Source organism: Poecilia reticulata, chromosome 18 (assembly GCF_904066995.2).
Source record: "Poecilia reticulata chromosome 18, P_reticulata-male-v2, whole genome shotgun sequence".
Taxonomy (NCBI): Eukaryota; Metazoa; Chordata; class Actinopteri; order Cyprinodontiformes; family Poeciliidae; genus Poecilia; species Poecilia reticulata.
The window spans coordinates 18,908,055-18,930,361 of NC_088847.1; the positions used below are offsets into that span (position 1 = coordinate 18,908,055).

Genomic DNA, 22,307 nt, shown 5'->3' on the forward strand with positions numbered 1-22,307 from the left:
GAAATATAACACAGCCTACTGAAAAAAAAACACCTTATCAAGCCTCTGCTGCAATAAAATGTTACAATAAAGAACTGAAAAGTATTAAATTTGTAAATCCAGTGAATAAAAACCTCCATTTATTGAGGCATAATTTAAATTAAATGGTTCAATGTCTTTAGAATGAAAACCTGAAAGTAAAATCCTTCAGGTTTCACCAAATATAAGCCAAGACAATATTTTAGTTGACCTTTATGTTTCCTTTGTAGTAAGAACAGTTGCATGTTTCTGTGCATCATTGGAAGCAATAAAGATGATGTGTTTCCTGTTCTGTTCAAGCTGCAGGAACTGAAAAAGACAAAATGGCAGTATAATAATAATGACAGCCAACCGACTGTTAAGTCACATTAACAATCGGTTGGCTGTTGCTAGGTGCACTGCGTTACCTAGCAACCCCAGCTGAGTCCAGCCCAGTTACCTAGCAACAAGGCGTCCACCGCTTTATCGGCCAGCTGGTTTATCTGTGCCGATTTCCATTTATTGGCCGATCTTTGTATGTGAAGCCGATCTTATCCACCGATGTCATCAACCTCGGTAAAGGTCTAAAAATCAAACGCCGTGGTTTTCTTTTCTCTTGTGAGAGACGTTTGACTGACAAACCGGCCGACCCTCTCACATGTCTGCACATTTACAGTTAACAATAGTCACCACATTGTTGCCAATTCAGCAACTTTCTTGATATATATTGAGCAACATTTCTGGCAAAAAATGGTATCGGCCAAAATTAGAATCTGTAAGTTAGGCTTTTCAAAAGATCGGTAATCGGCGGTCGGCCAGAAAACTGCAATTAGTGCACTCCTACTAGCAATCCAAGCTGGTTTTACCACGGTATACGCTGTACAATGGCTGCTGCAAAACAAAGGGGTTCATTGTCGACTTCCCATCCAGAAACCAGTTGCTGCATTCTTGTTGGTTGCGCTGGAGGCTCTACTAATGCTTTTCAAAGATGTACGGTGGTATAATTTGTGTGGCGTGGCCTGCAGCAGCTTATTTGAATTTAAAACGACAAGACGCCCTAAAACAGCTGAAAGGAGCTCAAAATGGACAGAACTGACCAGACTAAAATCTCATTATCCAAGATTATAAAAAATGTAAAGAGCATGTTTTGTAGACGTATCCTAATCTGTTCAAGGAAGCATAAAAGGTCACCCTTAATATGTGGATTTATTGCCATATTTTCACACACCAAACCTTCAAAACTGTCCGAGATGGGACCCTCTCACTTTCAGGTCAACATAAATCTTGCTGGAGCAGCGCAATGTAGCTAATTTGCAGAAAATATCCATCCATTTTCTTTACACCCTTGTCCCTTATTGGGGTCGGGAGGGGTGCTAGTGCCCATCTCCAGCTAGCGTACCGGGCGAGAGGCGGGGTTCACCCTGGACAGGTCGCCAGTCTGTCGCAGGGCAACACAGAGACACACAGGACAAACAACCATGCACACACACACTCACACCTAGGGGCAATTTGGAGAAGCCAATTAACCTGACAGTCATGTTTTTGGTCTGTGGGAGGAAACCGGAGTACCCGGAGAAAACCCACGCATGCACAGGGAGAACATGCAAACTCCATGCAGAAAGACCGGAGCCGGGAATCAAACCCAGAACCTTCTTGCTGCAAGGCAACAGCTCTACCAGTGCCACTGTGCAGCCCAACAGTAAGTTAGATGGGACCAAATCACACAAATCTAAACCAAGTAGCACCAATTAATACCCAGTTTGGAGCTCAGTGACAAATCATAAATAACTAATCTGTATCTGAACAGGAAGAGAAATCCTCATCAGTAAGGCAGCAGCTTGAACAGCTTTACCAGTAAATACAGAACCATACCTGTTTGGCCAGGTTGACGGCGTCAGCATGAAGTCTGTCTCTCAGCTGTGGGTCCAGCTGGAAGCCAGGTGCAATCTCCACAACCTTTAAAAAATAAACAAAAAACCTTAAAGCTGCTTCAATTCAGAAATAAAATACAGCATCTGCCCATCAACTTTCGTTGTTTTTAGGGATAATAAAGAAAAAGACCTTTACTATAGGGGCAGGCTGTCATTTCTGGTATTAATAGCTGTGGAAAAGTCAAACAATGAAGTTGTGGGTGATAAAAAACAAAATAATGTGTATTAAGATGCTAAAATACTCTTTGGAGCTGCAGCAGACCTCACAGTTGGTGAATAATTGTTGGTTTATTACAGAGAGTACCCCTTAGTCCCCACAAAGCTGCAATTTGATCCATTGTTTATATTAAATAGCAGCATTTTACCACAGCGGTCATTATTGTTCACCCTAAAAATCACTAAATTCCCCTCGGCTTGCAATAAAGAGAAGGTAAATAGTCAATTTTACCACTAATTATTTTATAAAAGTCCACAATTTCTCTTTTTTCCCTGCTTTACTGCCCTGCAGATGCATTAAATGGTTTTTAATGGTGACACTCAGTGTTGAATGTAGCTGCTGGGTGGGTGGAGTTCACCATGTTGGAAGCCGATTCATTTACTTACAAACGAGAATTCAAACACAATCCAAATCTGATTAAAACAAAAATAATAATTTCAATCCCAAAATAAGATCTCTGCCAGAGGATGAAAAGTGACTGAACCGTCCCAAAGCCGTCTCAACACTCGACTATTGTTGGAAAAGATCTCAGATCAGAGGGAAAACGCAGATTAATCCAAACAGAAACAATAAGTAAAAATCGTCAGTTTTCAGCGTAACCAGCGTCGCTAACATGATTATCATTTGTAATTTGATTAAAGCGAAAGGATGAAAGTGCTGAAAACACGCGATTAAAACCGCTTTGAGGTGGCGGTGGTTAATAAAATACATGTTGATCAGCCTCCTCTGGTGAAAGCTTTGCTAATGTCGTTCTCTCTCTAATCTGATGCTGAGGCATTTGTTATTTTGACAATTAGACAATGAATTAATTCCTGCCTTCTTAGCGAGTGGATAACACAGCCACCTTTTAATAAACTTTTGATTCAAGTTGATTTGAAGGATTAAGTTGCTTAAACAACTTATTAGAGGCTAATTGGGTATTTTTTAAATGCAGTCTGCGAACCCCCTGCTGCTCAGAGCAATCTGAGGCCCTTCAGGGTTTGCAGCCTGTTTATAATCACTTAATGTGACGCTAACATTGGTCTTTCTGCCTAAATAAGGGCAAGCAGACGGCGCCGCTCGCAGGCGCGTTTCCTGCTCCGTGACCTTTGCTTCACGCCTACTTACCATTACCATCCACTTCATGCTACTCATTACAACTCAGGAGAAATGTCAAGAAGATAATCTTAAACAAATTCCAGCATTATATTGGAGTAGATTAATTCGAAAATGAGGAACTTCACCTTCTGGTGTCTCCGCTGAATGGAGCAGTCCCTCTCGTACAGATGGATGACATTACCATATTTATCACCTGAGGACGGACAGAAAGTAGGTGAGGTGAAAAAGTCAGGGGATAAAGAAGTGATTAAGCTTCGCAGCTCGAACGAGAGACATTGTCGCATTTTCTTTGCCTCCATTTTCTGAGCAGACGTTGCACAAGATGCTGCACAAGGTTCAAAGACTTCACAGAAAATTAGAGGGGAAAATCTTTAGACAGTCTGGAAAAGTATAGTTACAGACCAGATGTGACGAGAGAAAACCAGGAACAACTCACCAGAGCAAAAACGGAGAAAAAAGAAAAACCTTTTTCTGAGAAAGTATTGATTTTTTCTTTTTGCAAAAATATACCAGTTGAAGTCACAAAGAAAACAACTTTAAAAGAAGTTTAAGGTTTAAAATGATAAGGCATCTATTGAGTATTGGCCCATTCTGCAGATTTTAAATTTTGCCACCAAGCATTTTTTTTCTACATTATTTATACATTAAAAGATGCATTAACACAGTTTTATCAAATTACTGAACAGCTGGTTGTGGGGTGTTTTTCCTCACGATTAGTGGCGAGATCCAGGATTAATGATGGAAAGCCTCATTTCCATCATCCTAATTTTATATCAAATTCCAGTCAAATTTAAAAATGTACTTTATACTTAAATCTAATAATTTCAGACTTTTTTAATTAGCCATTAATTTACCAGGAAGTCATTGAGATAGAAGCTGTTTTTGAGAGACACGGTATTCAACATAAATTAAATGGGTGGGAATTTATCGTATCGTTTATCGTGATAAATTTATTGTCACAATAAATTCCAGTTAATTATACTTAAAATCTCCCAACACTGTCTATTCTTGAGATTATTTTTTACAATTTTTGCCACCGTTTGTTCAGTGAGATCATCAATAAATGTCAAATTGAAGTATTTTATTAAATGTAGTTGGTTTCTTTATCTGACTGGTGTCTTGAAGAAGCGTATTAAAAACCGAATGTGTTTTTAAGAGTAGTATGCGTTTGTGGTGCTGCGTCATGCAATGACAGCAAAAAAAAAAAAAGTAATAGCTCACATCACTCATTATAATAAAGTTTCATCACAATATTTTGAGTTAAGTACATGTTGCTCATCCCTAGTTGAAAACAAAACTAAAGTACAAACCAAAATGAAGTCACAAGCCAAAGTGAGGAAACTTACCGAGGATCTGGACTTCGATGTGTCTCGGCTTTTCGATAAACTTCTCGATAAACAGCGCTCCGTTCCCAAAAGCCGTCAGGGCCTCAGAGTACGCCCGCTGGTAATTCTCCTCCAGTTCCTGACATGGAAAAACAAAACCCATCACTGTCTGCACCAGCGCCTCCATTCAAGGCCAGAAAACCTTGAATTTTAAAACAAACCCTCCAACTTTTTCCTGTTTTTTTTAAGCCCTCTTTTTGACATTCGCATGTTTTCTACATTTCTTGTGGCGCTCATGTCTGCAACCCCGATGGGGGAGACGCTCTACACATCGTCTCTGGAAGGTCGCGACCCTACATGTGGAAGGTCACGGCTCAATCTGTGTATGATGCGTCCAGTCTCTCGCTCTGGGGAGAGGCTGAATCAACACCAAGCCTCCCTCTCTCTCCTTCGCCTCCGAGCTTCAAGACGGTGAGGGGAAAACTCAAACACGGCCTCTGCTGTCATCCTGCAGCCCTGAGAAGAGATGCTGTTGGAGGGTGAAGCTATCTGACTTGTAAAGGGCAGCTGCACACATCAGCGTTGCTAAAAAAAAAAACCAACCCAACGTGGGTTTCTCTATAAGCACTCTCTCAAAAGGCAATGTGGCAAAGGCTTTAAAAGGTCAATAGATTTACCAGCTAAAAAAAACAACAGAATTAAACTAAATTTACATGCAAGTGCTTATTCAACACGAGCCGAGAAAAAAGGAATAATTTATGACATTTAGCAGCAGAAAAAACACACTTAATGTGCTTGAATCATTTAAAGTGGTATTTTCCCTCAAGTACAAGCAGTTCTCAGGATTGTTTAAGCAGGATTTTTATTGTAAATATTTGCTTAAAGGTGGCACAGCTGAACTCATCACAATCGTTTGAATTGTTATCTTTAAGAGAAGAGAGTTTTAATGAATCAGTTTTTTTCCTTACTATATCCTGCTGGCAGGGATCACTTTGTATCAAACAGAATAATCACCTTCAGGGAAACGCTGGACAATAAATCAAAAACAATCTATACCACTACAGACACATGATCAATATCAATAGATAATATGTCTGACAACATGTTCAATATTTTTATTGATCTCTGGTCCAGAACCAGAGGAAAGGTAGGCAGACAAACAGCTGTAGCAGCTCAATCTCTAACAGCTAGCAAAGCTAGCTTAGTGGAATCAACTGGCTTGCTCGCTCTTTGGTTACCTAGCAACTTATTCTTTGGTTACCTAGCAACTCATTCTTTGGTTACCTAGCAACAACCTGCTGAGTAACTGGCGATACAGGACTTAAGGTTTTGCCACCGTGCCTCAAAACTGTTTAAAATTAAACGGCAAGGAGAGAAAACTGAATAAAACAGGAACGGTCATGTCACCAGTTTGACAGAGTTTCAGATATTTTAAACAGAGAAAGTGATAAGTAATTATCAATATATCAAATAATTATACAATAATACGTTCGTCAGAAAAGTCGTCTATCTCTAAATTTAAGCTGGGATACATCACAACATTTTTATGTTTTATTAAGTTGTTCACAACTACTATTTGCTAGCTGAAGTTTTATTTAGAGATGCACAAGTATGAAAATATGTGTTGGTAGCAGATATTTACTCATTTATAAATTTTCCTATTCTTTAAAAAAAAAAAAAAAAAACAGCTTCATAAGCCTGGTGGTTGGGTCAGTCATCCCGACGTGTTTTTGAGTTTAAAAATGTTTAAAGTTGACAGGAAATTTGAAAATATCACTTGATAATTATGTGTTATTAAAAGACTGAAAGATTGATACCTTAACACCAACTATAAAATCTTAAGAAATGCAAACATTTTGAAAGACGTGAAGCACAAGCAAAGCCTGGTGGGCTGCCAGGCTTATAATACACTGGGGGAAACACTGCTATTGCATCAGTCAAACATCCCACAATCCCAATCAGATCAAAAACAACCAACCTGTCCCCCACCTGAAACGCACAAACTGCTGCTACATATAAATATCAGCGATAAATTATCGCAATAAATGATGTTAAACATTGCCCAACATCAGGTGTATCGTTTGTCGGCAGATTTAGGTTTCCCCAAAATCTCATTTGTCAATTTTTATTACTTCCATCATCAGTAAATGAACTCGCTTGTTGAATCTAACTCGCTTGTATAACCTTTTCAAAACACATTTAATCAAATCTGATCATATTAATAACCGGGATGAATTTTCATGATACTTCTCAGACCGTTACAATCCGATCCAAAATGAATCAGTTCTTTGCCTCGTGTCTGCTTGGACATTTCCCTTTTGAAATGTTTCCGATTAAAGTCGAAATCGAGCTGTAACCTGGAGGCCGACAGCGAGAGGCAGAGACAGGAGACTCCTTCACTGTCCACGCACCACTTCTCTCCTTTTTTCCTTCCCTTTCTGGACATCAACTGACTGGGTGAGGAGCGAGGCTTTTACACATTTGATCTCCGCTCCGGTAACCTCTCCTGCCACAGAGCGGGACAGGTGACGTTGCCATGGCGACGGGCCCACGTAAGAGGTGGGCCTGAACGTGCAGAGAAGCCGCAGGGAGCGTCTTTAAAATGTCTGCACCATGTATCAAAAATACATCGTCACAATATCACTGTGCGCAATTTACGCGCCAGAGAAGAACTGCAATAATAAGTGTGAGATAATTATTCAAATATGTCAGGATAATCGGATTAAGTTGATTATCTTCAAGCTGGTAACAAGTTATTTAATCCCAACTGATGCAATAAGTAGTTTTTTTGAATAGTCCAGTAGTCCAGTAGGTTCTGTTCAACTTGGGAACAAAATTGCAGCATTTGTTACATTTTCAGCTGCTGCCGTTCACCTTCTAACTGCAATGTGAAAGAGGGCAACCTGTTCCCCTCCTCTTCAGTGGGGGCGCTACACCAAGAACTACCGACTACACAAAGACCTACGAAGAAGACACCGAACGCTGTTTCCTCTTCACCAAATGTAAACAAAAATGGAGAATCAGTTGTAGGATTTTTCTTTTGTCTTAGGTAAAACCATTTGTCCCGCTAGCGCTACACCAGCTAGCAGGAAAAGCTAGCTAGCTAATATCAAACAGCGCTAATAAAAACATTTTTTTATCTGGTGAGTCTTTTGTTATGGTTTCTAAGCATTTGTCTGTCTAATATGGAGTGACCCAGATCATGTAATTGACAACTACGCCTGTCACAATAAACTTTGCTGGACAATAAACTGTCCCAGAAATGATCGCAATAAATGATCATATTGTAATATTGGTAATGGGAAAATAATGCAAGTTTAATCAATCAATCAAATTTTATTTGTATAGCACATTTCAGCAGCAAGGCATTTCAAAGTGCTTTACATAAAATAAAAACAGCATGCGACAGTGAATGTTGTAAATAACATTTAACGCTGAAACTAGAAGTAATTTAAAGAAAACAACCAAGAACAATAAATAAAACTGAAACAATAAACTACATACAACCAGATTATGGCATCTAAACAGAATCGCTGTTCAAAAAATAACCAGAATGGAAATTATTGAGCTCATTTCTATGTATTATGCGATTAATTGGTTTTTGCAAAAGCCTCATTAACAACAAAATATGAAAACATGATGAAAACTGGTCATTCATGCTCACAACACAGTGAAATTATAGAGTAAAAGAAATCTGAAGTGCAAAAGCGATGTGACAGATGCTGTGAAAACCCAAATAAAAGGTAACAGACTTTGAAAAGTGGTCAAATCAATTTTTGAACCAGTCCTTCCTGATCCGACAGAGGAGTTTCTCCAAAACCTAAACTTTGAGAAGTCCATTTGTAATCCTTTCACATCAGTTCAGCCCGTCTGTCATATTTGTGCCGCTGGAGCTTTGATGCGTGCGGCTTCACCCGTCCTTTCAGGAAGCACGTCAACCAAACATACACTGCGGGAATCTGGCAGCTTTGTTTACCAGTAAACACACACACACACACACATCTAGTCCTACAACACGTTTTAAACAGCTTGCCCGACTTTAAATTACGCATACAAATCATCTGCGAGCCGGCGCTAATGAATTTAAAAGGCAAACTACACATTGTTACTTGGAGAAATTTCTTTATAATTTCCTCACATCATATCTGCTCTGGTCTCTCTGGATGGTAACAAGAAATGTCAACAACTAATTAATCAGTCTGAGCTAGGACTCAGGAAAGGTCACTCCTACCTGCGGATCATGACTTCAGAGGCTCCAAGGATACGCAGCAAAACCACGCCGATATGTTTTATGAAAACAGGCTGGTTAATAAAGCCGTTCCTGACATTACACCGTCCACAGCAACAACAGAGAAGCATTCACTCGCTTTCTGAAACACCCAACAAGTCAGGTAAAATAACTCAAGAGTAGAAATTACTCGAGTAAACATGCATTTGGTAAAAAGTCAACTAAAGTACTAAGTAACTGATCAAATTATCAGTCATTTAATATTTAAAAATTTGATTTTAAAAACTGAAATTTTGGTATTTTAAGGACAAAAACTACAATAATTAATTCATCAGTTTCTTTCAATAAGAAAAACTGATGAAACTTTAACAAAAACTGATGATGTGGTGCATCTTTATCTGATGAATCTTTGGTTAAACAGGTTTGTTTCTCATTCGGTGAAGTAGAAAATCCAGAAATTCTACTCAAGTAGAAAGCCGTCCAACAAATTACCCAAGAGTAAAAAAGTTTTATCAAAAAAAATAAAATAAAAATCTACTGAAGTACTGAGTAATTGATCAAATTATCAATCATTTAATATTTAAAAATTACAGAAATTAGATTTTGAAAAGTGGAAATTTGGTATTTTCAGGACGAAAACGACAATTCGTAACAAAAAATAAAATCTAAATTTCTCCAAATCAGTTTCTTTCAATAAAAAACACGTATGAAACTAAAAAACTGCAGGTGTGTGTCTGTTTCTGGTGAATTTTTGGTTAAAACACGTTTGTTTTTCATTCAGTGAAGTAGAAAATCCAGAAATTTTACTCAAGTAGAAATATTTAGTAATAAAATTACTCAAGTAAAAGTAAAAACTACAGCCTAGTAAAAAATTTACTCAAGTAAATGTAATTTAGTAAATGTAACTAGTAAATACCAAACTCTGGAAGTAGGAAGGGAGAAACGCCAACAGATTTGACTTTTGTTGCAAAGAGGCGATAAAGGCTGCAACGCTCCAGTAACACTTAAATAATATAAAAATAATCCATCATTTTCCTTCATTCTCTTTGCTCTTATGTAATATTTGTGAATTCACTATAAGCCAGATTAATCAAATATGTACACCTGCAGTTATCTCTTGCTTTTGCACCTTTTTTTTTTTAAACAAAACTTTTTCCTTCCACTCAATTTTCCAATAATATGCCTGAATACGCAGTCTGACCAGCCAGGTTCTCCAGCAGCGGCCTTTTCTAGCAGTCGGCAGGTCACCAGCTCCTCCCCATGATGGAGTAAGTCATAAAGTTTCTCCATTAAAGATCATTCGTCTGGTTTTATATAATGTTTCTCTCACAGCTTTAGGCCATAAACAGCAAAATGAACCAAAATGAGCACATGAAACGTATCACTCTGTGCCGTGAATCTAAATGAGTTTCACATTTTCAACTGAATTACTGAAATAAATTAACTTCAACATCGTCCTAATTCATTGAAATTCACTTATAAGCGTTGTTTAAACAGCGTTTATGAATTAAGCTGCTGATGTCAGCAGGACAGGAGAAATGCAGGATTTGTGGGGAAAAACTGACGCTTTGCACTGTGATAATTATCAAGACTGAGGGAAACAGAGGAGCAGAAAACATCTTCAGACGGCGGATATGAAGGTCCAGCTGGCAGCATGTTGGGATAAATATTACATCAGTTCTGATTTGTTCACTTCTGGTTCAAGATTCACATTTGTGGACGATTATCGCCTCCGCTTTTGGACACTGTGCAGCTGGAAGGATTTTTGCACCATTTTTTAACTTTAAGACAGTTTAATGATGCACAATTATGGCAACAAAATGATGTTTTTTCAATAACAACCATTAGCAGCTGATTAGCATCTTAAAAGCTAAAATGATACTTGAACTTTGACCCCGAATCCTAAAGGAGTTCTCGTCTACCTACTATAATAACGAGCAAGAATATTGATCACCCAGTTTGTCGTCTCTCTGTCCGACTTTCTAACCTTAATACCAGGTAGATGTTTAAAGAGGAGCAGCAAAAGCAAATGAGGTGGAGCAGCAGTGATTTGCTGGACCAGTTGTTGGTCCAGCAAAAACCAACAACTGGTTTTTGCTGGACGATAAATTGTCCCAGAGGTTATCGCGATAAATTATAATATTGTTGCTTTGAGACCATTTTCAACTAATATGATGGCAAAATAATAATGCAACGACAGAGTCTCAAAGATCAATAAACTTTAAGTCCTAATGAACATTTTATCACTGGAACTGGAGACATTTAAAAATAATAATAATAAAATGAATTATAAAGTCTTTCTAAACAAAAATGTCCTTAAAAAATAAAAAAGGTTAGTTGAGACCAAAGCACCAGACTGAAGACTTTTGTCATCCAGTTTTTGGTAGAAAGAGAGAAAAAAGAAATAAAAATAAATCATGCAAACGGATCTTATTTCAATCAATCATGTTATTGATTATTGCGACAGGCCTTCATGCTAGTGTGAAATATCTCTACTGATCAGATTTTGAGCTGTTATGACGTTAAACCCGTCAGACAGTAACAGTCTTCAGGCAGAGGCCTCTTCAGATTGATCATAACACTGACTGGAGATCCTTCCAGCTCACAGCATCACCATCCACAAATCTAATGGTGCGTTCACACCAAACGAAGCATTTTCAGCTTCTGGTTTACATTCAAAGTGGAGGCGCATTGCATGTCCTGCGTCTAGTGCGGCGCTACCTGAAGGGTTTTGAGCATTTGATCGTCCGTCAAGCGCGTCCAAAGCTAAAATTGACAAATCTGAACTTTTGCAGAGCTGTGTGGCATAGCGGTGAGTTTTACGATATGATCTCAGAAAAATAAAAAACTTTGTAGGATAAACTAATTGTCTCCGTTTGCGCTCGTCCTATAATCTATAACCAATCAAGCTGTGACCATAGAGACAGGAAGTGAAAGGATCAGCCAGGAAGTTGTAAAAGTCATAACTTTTTGAAAATATACTGCTCAAAAAAATAAAAAGGGAACACTTTATTTTTTTGAGCAGTAGGGTCCCCGTTGTCAATCAGTGTTGCTTCCTAAGTGGACAGTTTGATTTCACAGAAGTTTGATATACTTGGAGTTATATTGTGTTGTTTAAGTGTTCCCTTTATTTTTTTGAGCAGTGTATTTCCCTGCATTTGAGCTATCCAAATCCATCCAGCTAAAACGCTGAGTCACACTAAACATTAAATAAGTGCTAAATAACGTTAAACATATTTATTTAGATTAAATATGCAGGAGGAAGAGTTTGAGGGACACGTACGCCGAGGAGTCTCCTCTCAATGCCGGCTAGAGCGATTTTAACGCGTCTAGAGCAAAACGTCAAAGTGAGCACACATCGAACGTCGAAGCGTCGGACGCACAACGCGTTTGGTGTGAACGCATCATAAAGAAACTTTATACGAGTTACTACATTTAATTTCCCTTTTGAGAACCAAAACCTATTTCGTAAGCGTCAAACTTTCTACATTCCTCCCTGGTATAAAAACCTGATTCATAAAGCAACGTTTCTCCGATCTGCTTCACAGTTTAGCTTGTTGGTCTTTCTGCTCTCCGCCCAGCGGGAAGGTGACCTTCACCAGGCGTCTGAGCTGCTTGGGAAGCAGAAACGTAATTACAACAGCGGCAGACGTACGACCGAAGAAATGACGAAGAGTCGTCACGCAGTTCTGACTCCAACATCTGCTACATGGCCGCCTGGTCGGCTGACATGCTGAAGCAACCCAGAGAACAGCTGATAAGAATATTTTACCCATAATCCCCAGCCAGACTAACGCGGTTATCAACGTTCCTATGGAGAACCAGCTGCCAGGCAGATCCTCCACAACAGGCGTTAAAGTCGTTATAGGGTTAACGCCTGGAAGAGTTTGGCACAACGGTGGTAAAAGAAAACAAGATAAAAGGGAAATTTTGTATTTGTATTGTTTATTATTATTATTAATTTCCTTTAAATTAAGAAATTTGAGATCCCAGAAAGCCAATTATCACCACTTACTTTGGGAATGTCCTTTACTTAATTTGGGGAAAAATACATTTAACTGGGAAAAACGTCTTTTTGTGTTCATACAATCAACTACTGTAAATATTAAAACTAGTACAAAGACTTAAACCTGATATAAGTTTAAATGAATGGTTTGACATCATCTGTGTGTATTTGTGATGGGAAAGAATTACTTAGACATTGAAGGAGTCGTGTAAGAGATGGAAAATGTTTCTTCTCATTTCTGTGTGAATTAAAAATAAAAAATGATTCTGCACAAAGTAATGAATTTCAGTCTTGATCCAAACGACTAACGGCATCTAAAACACAGCTTAATCTGTATTTTATGTACAGATGCCTGTTGTACAGATGGACGTCACTCACTGAAATAAACAGACATTTGGGGTGAGGAAGCGGCGCTCACCTCGTACTCGCGGACCACCCTCATGCCACGGCCGCCTCCTCCGTACGCCGCTTTGAAGATGATGGGGAAGCCATAGGTCTGGGCGAACGCCTGCGCCTCCTGCAGGCTGGAGATGGGCGAGTCGGTTCCCGGGACCACAGGAACACCTGCAAGCAGAACTACAGTTTAGAAATGAGGCTGACTGAATCTGTATCGCACTTTTCACGGCTCCTGAAGCTGAACCGTTGTCATCGCTCACCGACAACCTGAAATAACTGAAGTTTGGGAAAGATCAGGTTTTAATCATTCAAAGCTGTTTACTGACGAAGCAACGTTTCTCCAAGGTCCTGTTTTCATACAAAACTCTGATTTCCTCCTCACCTGCTCCAATCGCCAGCGAGCGCGCCTCCACTTTGTCTCCCATCTTGCGGACCGTGTCTGGGCTCGGCCCGACAAACCTGACGCCAGCGTCAGTGCAGGCCTGAGCGAAGTCCGAGCGCTCAGAGAGGAAGCCGTAGCCAGGATGGATGGCGTCCACGCCGTTTTCCTAAGACCAGAAGTGAGCTCTACGTTAGTACGGGAAGATTTGAAATAATGCTACTGCCACCCTGGACCAGAGGTCCGTTAAAATATTTTCCATATTGACGGCGGAAAAATTTTAAGGCCGTCTTTCATTTGACAGGTTATAATGGAGCACATGGGCAGATATTACAGACTTTATGCAAAGATTTAATCCCAGAAGCAACTAAAATCACTCAACATCCTTTCTGAACATCAACTCATGGACTCTGAGCTAAATGCATCTTCCTGACAGAGTGTTGGAGAGTTATGGACCGGACCAGAGCTTTCCAAACCTTTGGTTGAAATGAAGCGTTTAATTCCAGTCTCCATTACAGACCAGAGAAAAATAAAGAGATGTTGTGTTAATCTATTTATGGTCTAAACAGATGAGTTTTAGAGGACTTTAGTTTATCTTGAGGAAGTTAATTGAGAAGTTAATTAGATCGTAACATGTGCAGCGTGCTGCACAACTAACGCGGACGCGGGTCCGCCGCTGCGAAGAATTAAACTCAACATCCTGCGGTTTTAACAAACGGAGCTGAAGGCGTTTCCCTCCTGCGCCCAGAAGGAGACGTGACATCTGTCCGTTTCGGAGAAGCGAAACCGCGCAAAAAAAATCCTTGTAGAAGCGCACGTCCGGACCGCACAGGGTAGAAAACTGGCAGAGTTCAATGGATCGGTTTGGATCCGGCAGATGAACCAGCGCAGATTTCTCTGCAGATGGGACCAGGAGGAATTTGTTCAGGCCCCAGCAGGTGAAGTGGAGTCGTTTAATTTAATTTATTATAGTTACGGGGGCCTCAGTCAGTGGGTTTTGTCACTAAGGAGAAAAAGTTCGATGCGTTTCTCTGCTTTATGTGTGATGGGATCTGGATTCAGGTTCAATTGGGTGAATATTAACTAAACCGCATAACAAATGCGGCTGAATGGTCGATGTTAACATGGTTACAATTTGACAGGTAAAAACTGTAGGACAGATTTTTTTTTATGCCGTCCATCAAAATGATGGAGGACAAAAAAGTCCAACGCGACCTCTGACCTGGAGAGACCAGACCAGGACACAGAGCTGTAGCAGTACTTATCGGATCACACAGTCCGACCAGAGGTACGCGTCATTCATCGTTTTATTTACGAAGCCGGCGGCGGCGGCAGCAAAACACCAGCAGTTCCTACGGCCAACTCTCCTCTTCCTCCTTTTGGTCCTCCTCATCTTCATCACCACCATCGACTTCAACGCGCTCCGGTTCAATTTGAAAAGGCTCAACGACGTCACTCGATTCCGTTTCTAGCTCTGTTGGACCATTAGACGTCATTTTCCCAGAATGCATTGCAGCGAGAACAACACGGCGACGTTGGTGTGACAATATTTTACTAAAAAAACTCAGCTAAATAAAATCTATTGTTTCATATAGCCATGGATGAGGGAAGGTGCTGAGCCGAGGCTCATGCTCAGATACGGCGCCGGCCGCTCCTGATGGATAAAGCCATCACTGGCGCCGTGTGCGCCATCTGCTCTTCTACACGAGGCGGGCTGTAATTACGGACCGTCCTGTTGCTCGGGGGAGCCGGCGTTGCCAGGCCAGGGGAGGCATGTTGCCACACACAGGCGAGCAGGTTCAAACACCCACACATGAAAACGTGGAGGAGATCGAGATGGAGGCGCCGGCTGAAAACGAGCTCAGAGAAGAAATCTCACAGAAGGCACAGAGAGAGACATCGGCGTTTCTGTCACACATTGAGGAGCGACGGCGCGAACAACAGGTAAACATACGCCGACATTCATCGTGAAAGAAAACAGACACATCTTCCTGGCATGTGGTGGCGGCGCTCCCAGACAGCCAGGCTGATTTAGAGAAATGAGTTGGATGGTGATGCCTCCCTCCGCTTGGCTGGTCGAAGACGGGGAGGAAAAAAACGAGAAATCACACACGACACGAGAGACGGGTCAGGAGAACGACAGAGAACAACTGCAGCTGGTGCAAAGAAAGGAGGAAAAAAAGGAGCCGATCTGATCGGTGGGATGATAAGCTGCAGGAAATGAAGGTGGGAAGAAAGGAAGATGGAAAACTAGATTGAATAGGAGGGACATGGGAGACGCACAAAAAAGTGAACAAAAGACACAGGTGTGCAAGAGAATGACAACCGGGCCGAGACAGACAGGAAGGAGTGTCAGAACCAACATTTCTCCTCTTTTACAGGCCCAAAAATATGTTTTTATCTACATAAACGTTTACAGAACATCCAGGTAAACTAGAGCTTTAGCTAAAGTTAGCTGAGTCGCTAACTAAAATAAAATGTGCTTCACCATTGGTGGAAGTGTTCTTGGCTCTCCAAGTCATTTAAAAAGAGACAAAAAAAAACCATTTGAGGTCATGTGTAAGAAGAGATTTTAAATTTAAACCAATTACAAAAGTTAATAAAAACAGAAGCTAATAAACATAACCTACAACCATCATGCTCCATCAAACCTAATATGTTCAGACATCCTCTCCAACCATCACCCATGTTCTGTTTCAGTTTCCACATCACAGTTTGCAGCAGTACATGTCAGTAGATGTCCTTTACCTTGGCCACTTTGATGATGTCTGGGATGTGCAGGTACGCCGCCACTGGTGGCAAACCTTTTCCGATCAGGTAGGCCTCATCTGCCTTCTGCCTGCAAAGAGCAGAAACAAACATCAACACGGATGTTAATGTTTCCCTCCACATGTTTTTCCTCCAGGCAGTCGGTCCATAAAACTGCACCAACAGCAGTTTTCTGGCCGATCTCCGATATTTAAAAAATCCTGACCTGCCTGTTCTGTTTTTGGCCGATTTTACTTTGTCTGAAATGTTGCTACTTATAGCAACAAAAAAAGTGAGGTAACTGTTAAGAGCAGACATGACCTGCTGGGCCGGTCAGTCAAACCTCTCACAGGAAAACGGGCTGATTTTTAGACCTCTGCTCAGGTGGATAAAAATCAGCTTCACGTTTAAGTATCGGCTGATCACCACTCTTCCAAAATTAAGGAAATCGGCACCGATAAATTGGCACACCCTTAATGGAGGAGTAATGAAATTAACATTTTTCGGACTATAAGCCGCTACTTTTTTCCTACGATTTGAACTATGCGGCTTATAACCCGGTGCAGCTTTTCTGTGGATTTTTCTTCAACCACCAGGGGGCGCTTTAGCAGGAAGTGAATCATTGGAAGTCAAAATTAGAAATCAAAGAAGAAAGTGCTGGTTTTCATTTAGAACAAGCACATGCTAGCAGCAGGCATGACGGAGAAATGTTTTCAAACTCATACCCCGTCATCATGGAAACAACATGTAGAAGTTCATATGATGCAGCTTTTAAGTTGAAAGTTATTGATCTGGCAGTACAGATCGATAGCCGCTGCTCGGTGTGAACGAATCCATGGATCAGCGTTGGAGACGGAGGGAGCGGCGGAGGGAGCGGCGGAGGGAGCGGCGGAGGGAGCGGCGGAGGGAGCGGCGGAGGGAGCGGCGGAGGGAGCGGCGGAGGGAGCGGCGGAGATACCAGCGGCTTACAGCCCGGTGCAGCTTATATGTACGTTTCCAGTTTTTTTAAAACTTTGTGGGTGCGGCTTATAGTGAGGTGCGCTCTACAGTCCAGAAAATACGGTATCCATTACTCTTGGCTAAGTGATATTTACTTGGTATTTCTACATTTAACCCGCTAACTTTGTGTCCAGTTTAATTTACAGGAAATCAGGATTTCCTGCAGCTGAGTGAGAATAAAGATGGAGGGCAAACGTAGAGTAACATGTCAACTGGGACTGAACAGGATTTTTTTTTGCGTTTACCCTCCAAACAACTCGACTCTTGTTGCCATTTCACACAAAACCCAGCGATGATCAAAGCACCAATGGGAGAACAGAGGTTTCAAACTTTTCTTTGTTACTTGGCAGTTGCATCATTTGGACAAGACATCTGTGAGCGTCATGATTTATTTACCGAAGCCTCTGAAGTCGATCGTTACCTGTGCATCTGTCCGGTGTCTTGCTCAGAGTAAACAGCCACGGTGCGAATCCCCAGTTCGGTGCAGGCTCTGAACACTCTGATGGCAATTTCACCTGGGAAAAAAATCAAATTAAAGAGGAACAAAAGTAAATGAAGTCATTCTGCTGTTTAAATCATTGAAACCTCAGCAAATAGAAATAATTTTGCTAATTCCAACTAACCCTAAAATAAGAAACTTTCAGTTTAATTTACCTTCAGACAGTGAAAAAAAATGTCTTGTTTCAACTGTAAATAACCTCTCATTAATGTTTAATCCAACATTAGCTTGCAATTTAATACTTTATTACAAAGCTGCTCAGTTAGAATATCAAAGCCCATTTCAATGATTTCCAGCAGCCACACATTTCCATCCACTTCACAACTACGCCCCATTTTGTTTATCATAAAATCCCAATAAAACATACAAAAGTCTCAATAACTGTGAAAGACTTCGTACGTGATGTGCAGAGAAAAAATAAGACATTTGAAAGACAGAAAGCAGCAAAACTAAAGAGCCTAGCAGACATTCGCTGACAGAAACAAACAAAAAAAAACAACACTCCTTAGCGTTCATCTTGCTGTCACAGGAACCAAACGCTCAAAAAAAAAAAAAAGCAGCAGTTTAGTGAAAAAACAACCTCAGTCACTGAAAGCTGGTATGTTTTGTTCTTGTTTGAAGGGGAGGACAGGAGACGGCATTTAAATGTTTGTGCAGCTTTCTTTAAAAAAGAAAGAAAAGCAGCAACTAACATCACAAAGGGAAAATTAGTGAGGAGAGATTTATAGAAAAACAGATTAGACGATTTGAATCAGAGTGAAGGCTGAGGTGAAGGGTCCTTTAAAGAAGTGACAATCACAACCGAGCAGCGTGGCGTCTTTAATGGAGACGCAGATCAGTTCAGAGGACACAAAGCAGTGGGAGGGAGGAGGCAAATGAGGAGGAGTAAACGAGGGGAGTCACAGCGGGGCAGAGAGGGAGACAACAAGCGGCTGGGAGCAAAAATCACATCTGACAAGAGCTGCAGAAATGAGGAGCAACAACCGTGGAGGAGAGGAAACGCAGACAGGAAACCAGAGCAGTTGTACTGGGAGTGATGGGCTGATGCTGAGGACTGTTTAATTAGAGCAGCACCAGGTCAACAACATCATGGGGAAAAAGAAAAGCAATTTAATTCAGATGTGTGAGTAAGTTTGTCATTTAAAACGGACGATAACTGAGAAAAATGAAAAGAAAAAGGTCGTAGCAACAAGTAAGCATTTGGGTTCAACATACTATTTTGTCCCAAAACGTTGACAGAAATAAATATAATCTGAGCATTTTTTTCTTCAAACCATCTCGACTCAATCTGGAGATCTCCATGTTGCAGCGCAGTAATGATTTGGTCCACAGATCAGAAAACTGACGTTTTGAACCCAGAAAGCTCCTTTAGGAATCTGTAGTCAGATGTCAAAAACAGGAGGAAGAGCAGAACCCAGCATGTGACGAACTGCAGAACCGTCAATGTTACAGAAGTCTCTCCTTAAAACACTCTCCAGTTCAGCCTCCCACCGAGTCTGCTTAAATATTAGCATTCAGAAAGGAAAACTTAATGCAGCACATTAAAAATGAAACGATCCCAGAGTCTTTCTGCCTCAGGAAGACAGTAAAAGTAACAGGCTTTTCTTAAATTATACATGAAACAGCTTTTAATTCAACAGCAACACTTGAACATTGGTGCTGGATGAAAAGTTTTACCTCTGTTGGCCACCATGACCTTCTTGATGGGCCGGTACTCAGTCTGCGGCGCGGAGTGGGCGGACCGGGAGATGAGACACGCCCTCCTGACGGCGAGCTGGCCGAGGCCGCCTCGCACCGCTGCAAACCTCAACATCCTGACAGAGACACAAACAAGAGCAAAACACAAATAAAGGCCAAGTTAAGACCTGGGGAAGAAGGCAGGAAACAAGAAAACCAGTGCTAGCTAAACCTCAACTGCTAATCATAAACGTTAGCTGGACTAAACGCTACAACAACCACATGGTATTTAGCAGAAGCTAACGCTAAAGTGCTAGCTTCAAATCAAATTATATCTGGTGTTGGGAGACTACAATTCCCAAACTACTATCTAATTTTGACATTTACATTGTCCATGACGCTCTTAGACATTGTATTTACATCTCATGTAATATTAGCGTTTTATTTTATTACTCTACACCTGATTAAAGTAAAATTAATTAGAAAAAAAAACAAGATTAAGCAGAACTGCTGCGTAAACTGTTGAAAATAAGAGCATTAATCTAAACACTTAACTACTTGAATAATTAATAACCAAAACTTCAACATAGATGTTTAAGTTCATTAAACAGAAAGTTTACAAAACAACAAAGTATGTTAGCACTTTTGAGTTTATCCAGAGAAATCAACTTGGAAGAGTTTTCAAAGTTAGCTAAGATGCTAATCAAATCATTAGCATAGCTGTTAGCATAAGTGCTACAAGAAAACAAAAGGATTATTATTAAACCAGGGTGTGTGAAACATTTTTACACCATTGCAGCTAAATAAAACATTTAGAGCCACAAATGTTACAAAATGTTTTTCTATTTCTAATATTATAATTATATACTAATATTTGCTGTCATTTTTGAAGAAACACCATTTTATTTCCGATTTTAAAGGGTTTAAACAAAGAGTTAAAATAGATTTTTTGTAATTAAAATTTCATTCGTTAAGCACAAACAGAAACGGCTGGATTCTCAAATCTCTGCCATAAAAGTTTAATATTTGACGATTTACCTCTCAAATTATAATTTTACAGTTTCCTAAAATAGTTCAACATATCATTTTCTACAGTGTTTTAAAATTTTGAGGCAACTGTCGAAAATCTGCAGAAATTTCCAAAAATGTAGGATTAAAATGGATTTAAATAAACATTACTGCCATTCAGTTATGGAAATTTAAAAACTACAAAAACCAACATTTGTTACGTCTATATTTAAAAACATTGGTTGGTTCCTTAGTTTTGCTCCACCTGCTTCACACTATGAATTATGGGACGTTTTCTGGATTGATTTCTTGTTTCAGGGAAATGTAGCGAATGTGACAAACGGAAACCATTTACCAAACCCAGTGAGTCAGTTAATCTATCCAGACCGGAGGCGCCTCTTCGTATTAATAACAGGAACAAACATGTTAAGTAGCTCAGGACAAAACGGGCCTAACAAAACTAAACTGCAGGTTTTCCTCAGGTATTAAGGCAACCAGCTGCGTTTGTATCCATTTTTAACAAAGACTTTATTACTGTGACGTCAAATTAAAACAATGAAAAATAATCCAAACAAGAGCAAAAGCAAAAGCGATCGTGAAAATTTGCATCATTTATTGAGCAAGAACTTCAGACTGCAGAGAGAAATTTGACTTTTGCAACAAGTTGATAAATGTTAATAGATGATAGATTTAATGCAACATTAGCAACTATCCCTACAATATACTGCTTATTTAAATATATTAAAACAAATTTAAATCAGACTCATTAAATGTAGCTGCAACAAAATAAACAAACTTTGTGTAAGAACATTTTCAGCTGTCAGCCATGTTAGTTAAGCCTTCAGAACCATAACATCTCATCGTTCTACATTATTAAAACATTTGTTTTGGTTTCACATTTTTCACACGCAATAGTTGGAAGGTTTTTGGCAAAATATATGACAAACGTCACAGAACGTAGCAACAGTGTAGGAAACACAAACCAGACAGAGGAAAAAAAAATAAACAAAAAATAAAAACTGAAAAGAAAATATTACAAATACATAATGAAGCTTGACATCATTACCAGTATTGAGCTGTAACTCCATATTTTTCCCAGATCCGAGTCCTGACCACATCTTACAAGAAATTGATTTTTATAAAGAACCACTTACACAAAATTAAAAAAATGTACATCTATTTTTTATTATATTTTTATAACATTTTACTTTTTTGACATTTTTTTATTGAAAAAAAATTACGTTTTTTTTATTTGTAGAACTAATTTTTAAAAAAAATTTCATTTTAAAACAATTTTTAAATTAAAATTTCATTTTTTTTTTAAATATATTTATAACAAAGTAAAACAGTTTCCTGAATTCTATATTATTTACATGAAGGGGGCCAAAAGCCTGGTTCGAGGGCCACTTGTGGTCCTTGTAAGGACATAGTTTGGTCCTGGACTGCAGATCAACAACGGAGCAATGTTCCCCTCAGTTAAATGAAGTAGATGCAGTGGGGCAGTTTTTACAGTGTTTTCAGGAGGAACTTTTAAAACGTCCAGCAGTCCGTCAGGGACAGACGGGGGCATCCCAGGTGCACAAAGAGGCGTTTTCAAAGATCCTTCCTCCCAGAACATTTTATATTCTTCATACATTTGCAGTTTTTCTCATTTTAAATAAGATTTCTGATCCAAGCTGCACATTTATAGCTTCACTGCAACTAATTCTGTTTTTGTTTAACGCTCAAATACACATTTTATTTATTTTTAAAACAATCCTAAACACAAAGCTGCTTGTTCCTTATTTTTAATAACTCCA

The 22,307-nt window shown here is 39.7% G+C and overlaps 1 protein-coding gene across 2 annotated transcripts in view; it reads right to left on the bottom strand.

The window, feature by feature from the left end:
* pcxb (pyruvate carboxylase b) overlaps positions 1–22,307 on the bottom strand; it is a 392,212-nt gene that overhangs the window by 352,224 nt on the left and 17,681 nt on the right. For both annotated transcript variants that reach the window (XM_008435894.3, XM_008435895.3), the window contains exons 2-9: positions 19,501–19,637; positions 17,746–17,839; positions 16,326–16,416; positions 13,581–13,746; positions 13,221–13,366; positions 4,590–4,707; positions 3,369–3,436; positions 1,870–1,953 (exon numbers count right to left, since the gene is read on the bottom strand). In XM_008435894.3, the coding sequence (XP_008434116.1) occupies positions 1,870–1,953; positions 3,369–3,436; positions 4,590–4,707; positions 13,221–13,366; positions 13,581–13,746; positions 16,326–16,416; positions 17,746–17,839; positions 19,501–19,637 (904 nt within the window). The remainder of the gene's footprint in view (positions 1–1,869; positions 1,954–3,368; positions 3,437–4,589; positions 4,708–13,220; positions 13,367–13,580; positions 13,747–16,325; positions 16,417–17,745; positions 17,840–19,500; positions 19,638–22,307) is intronic.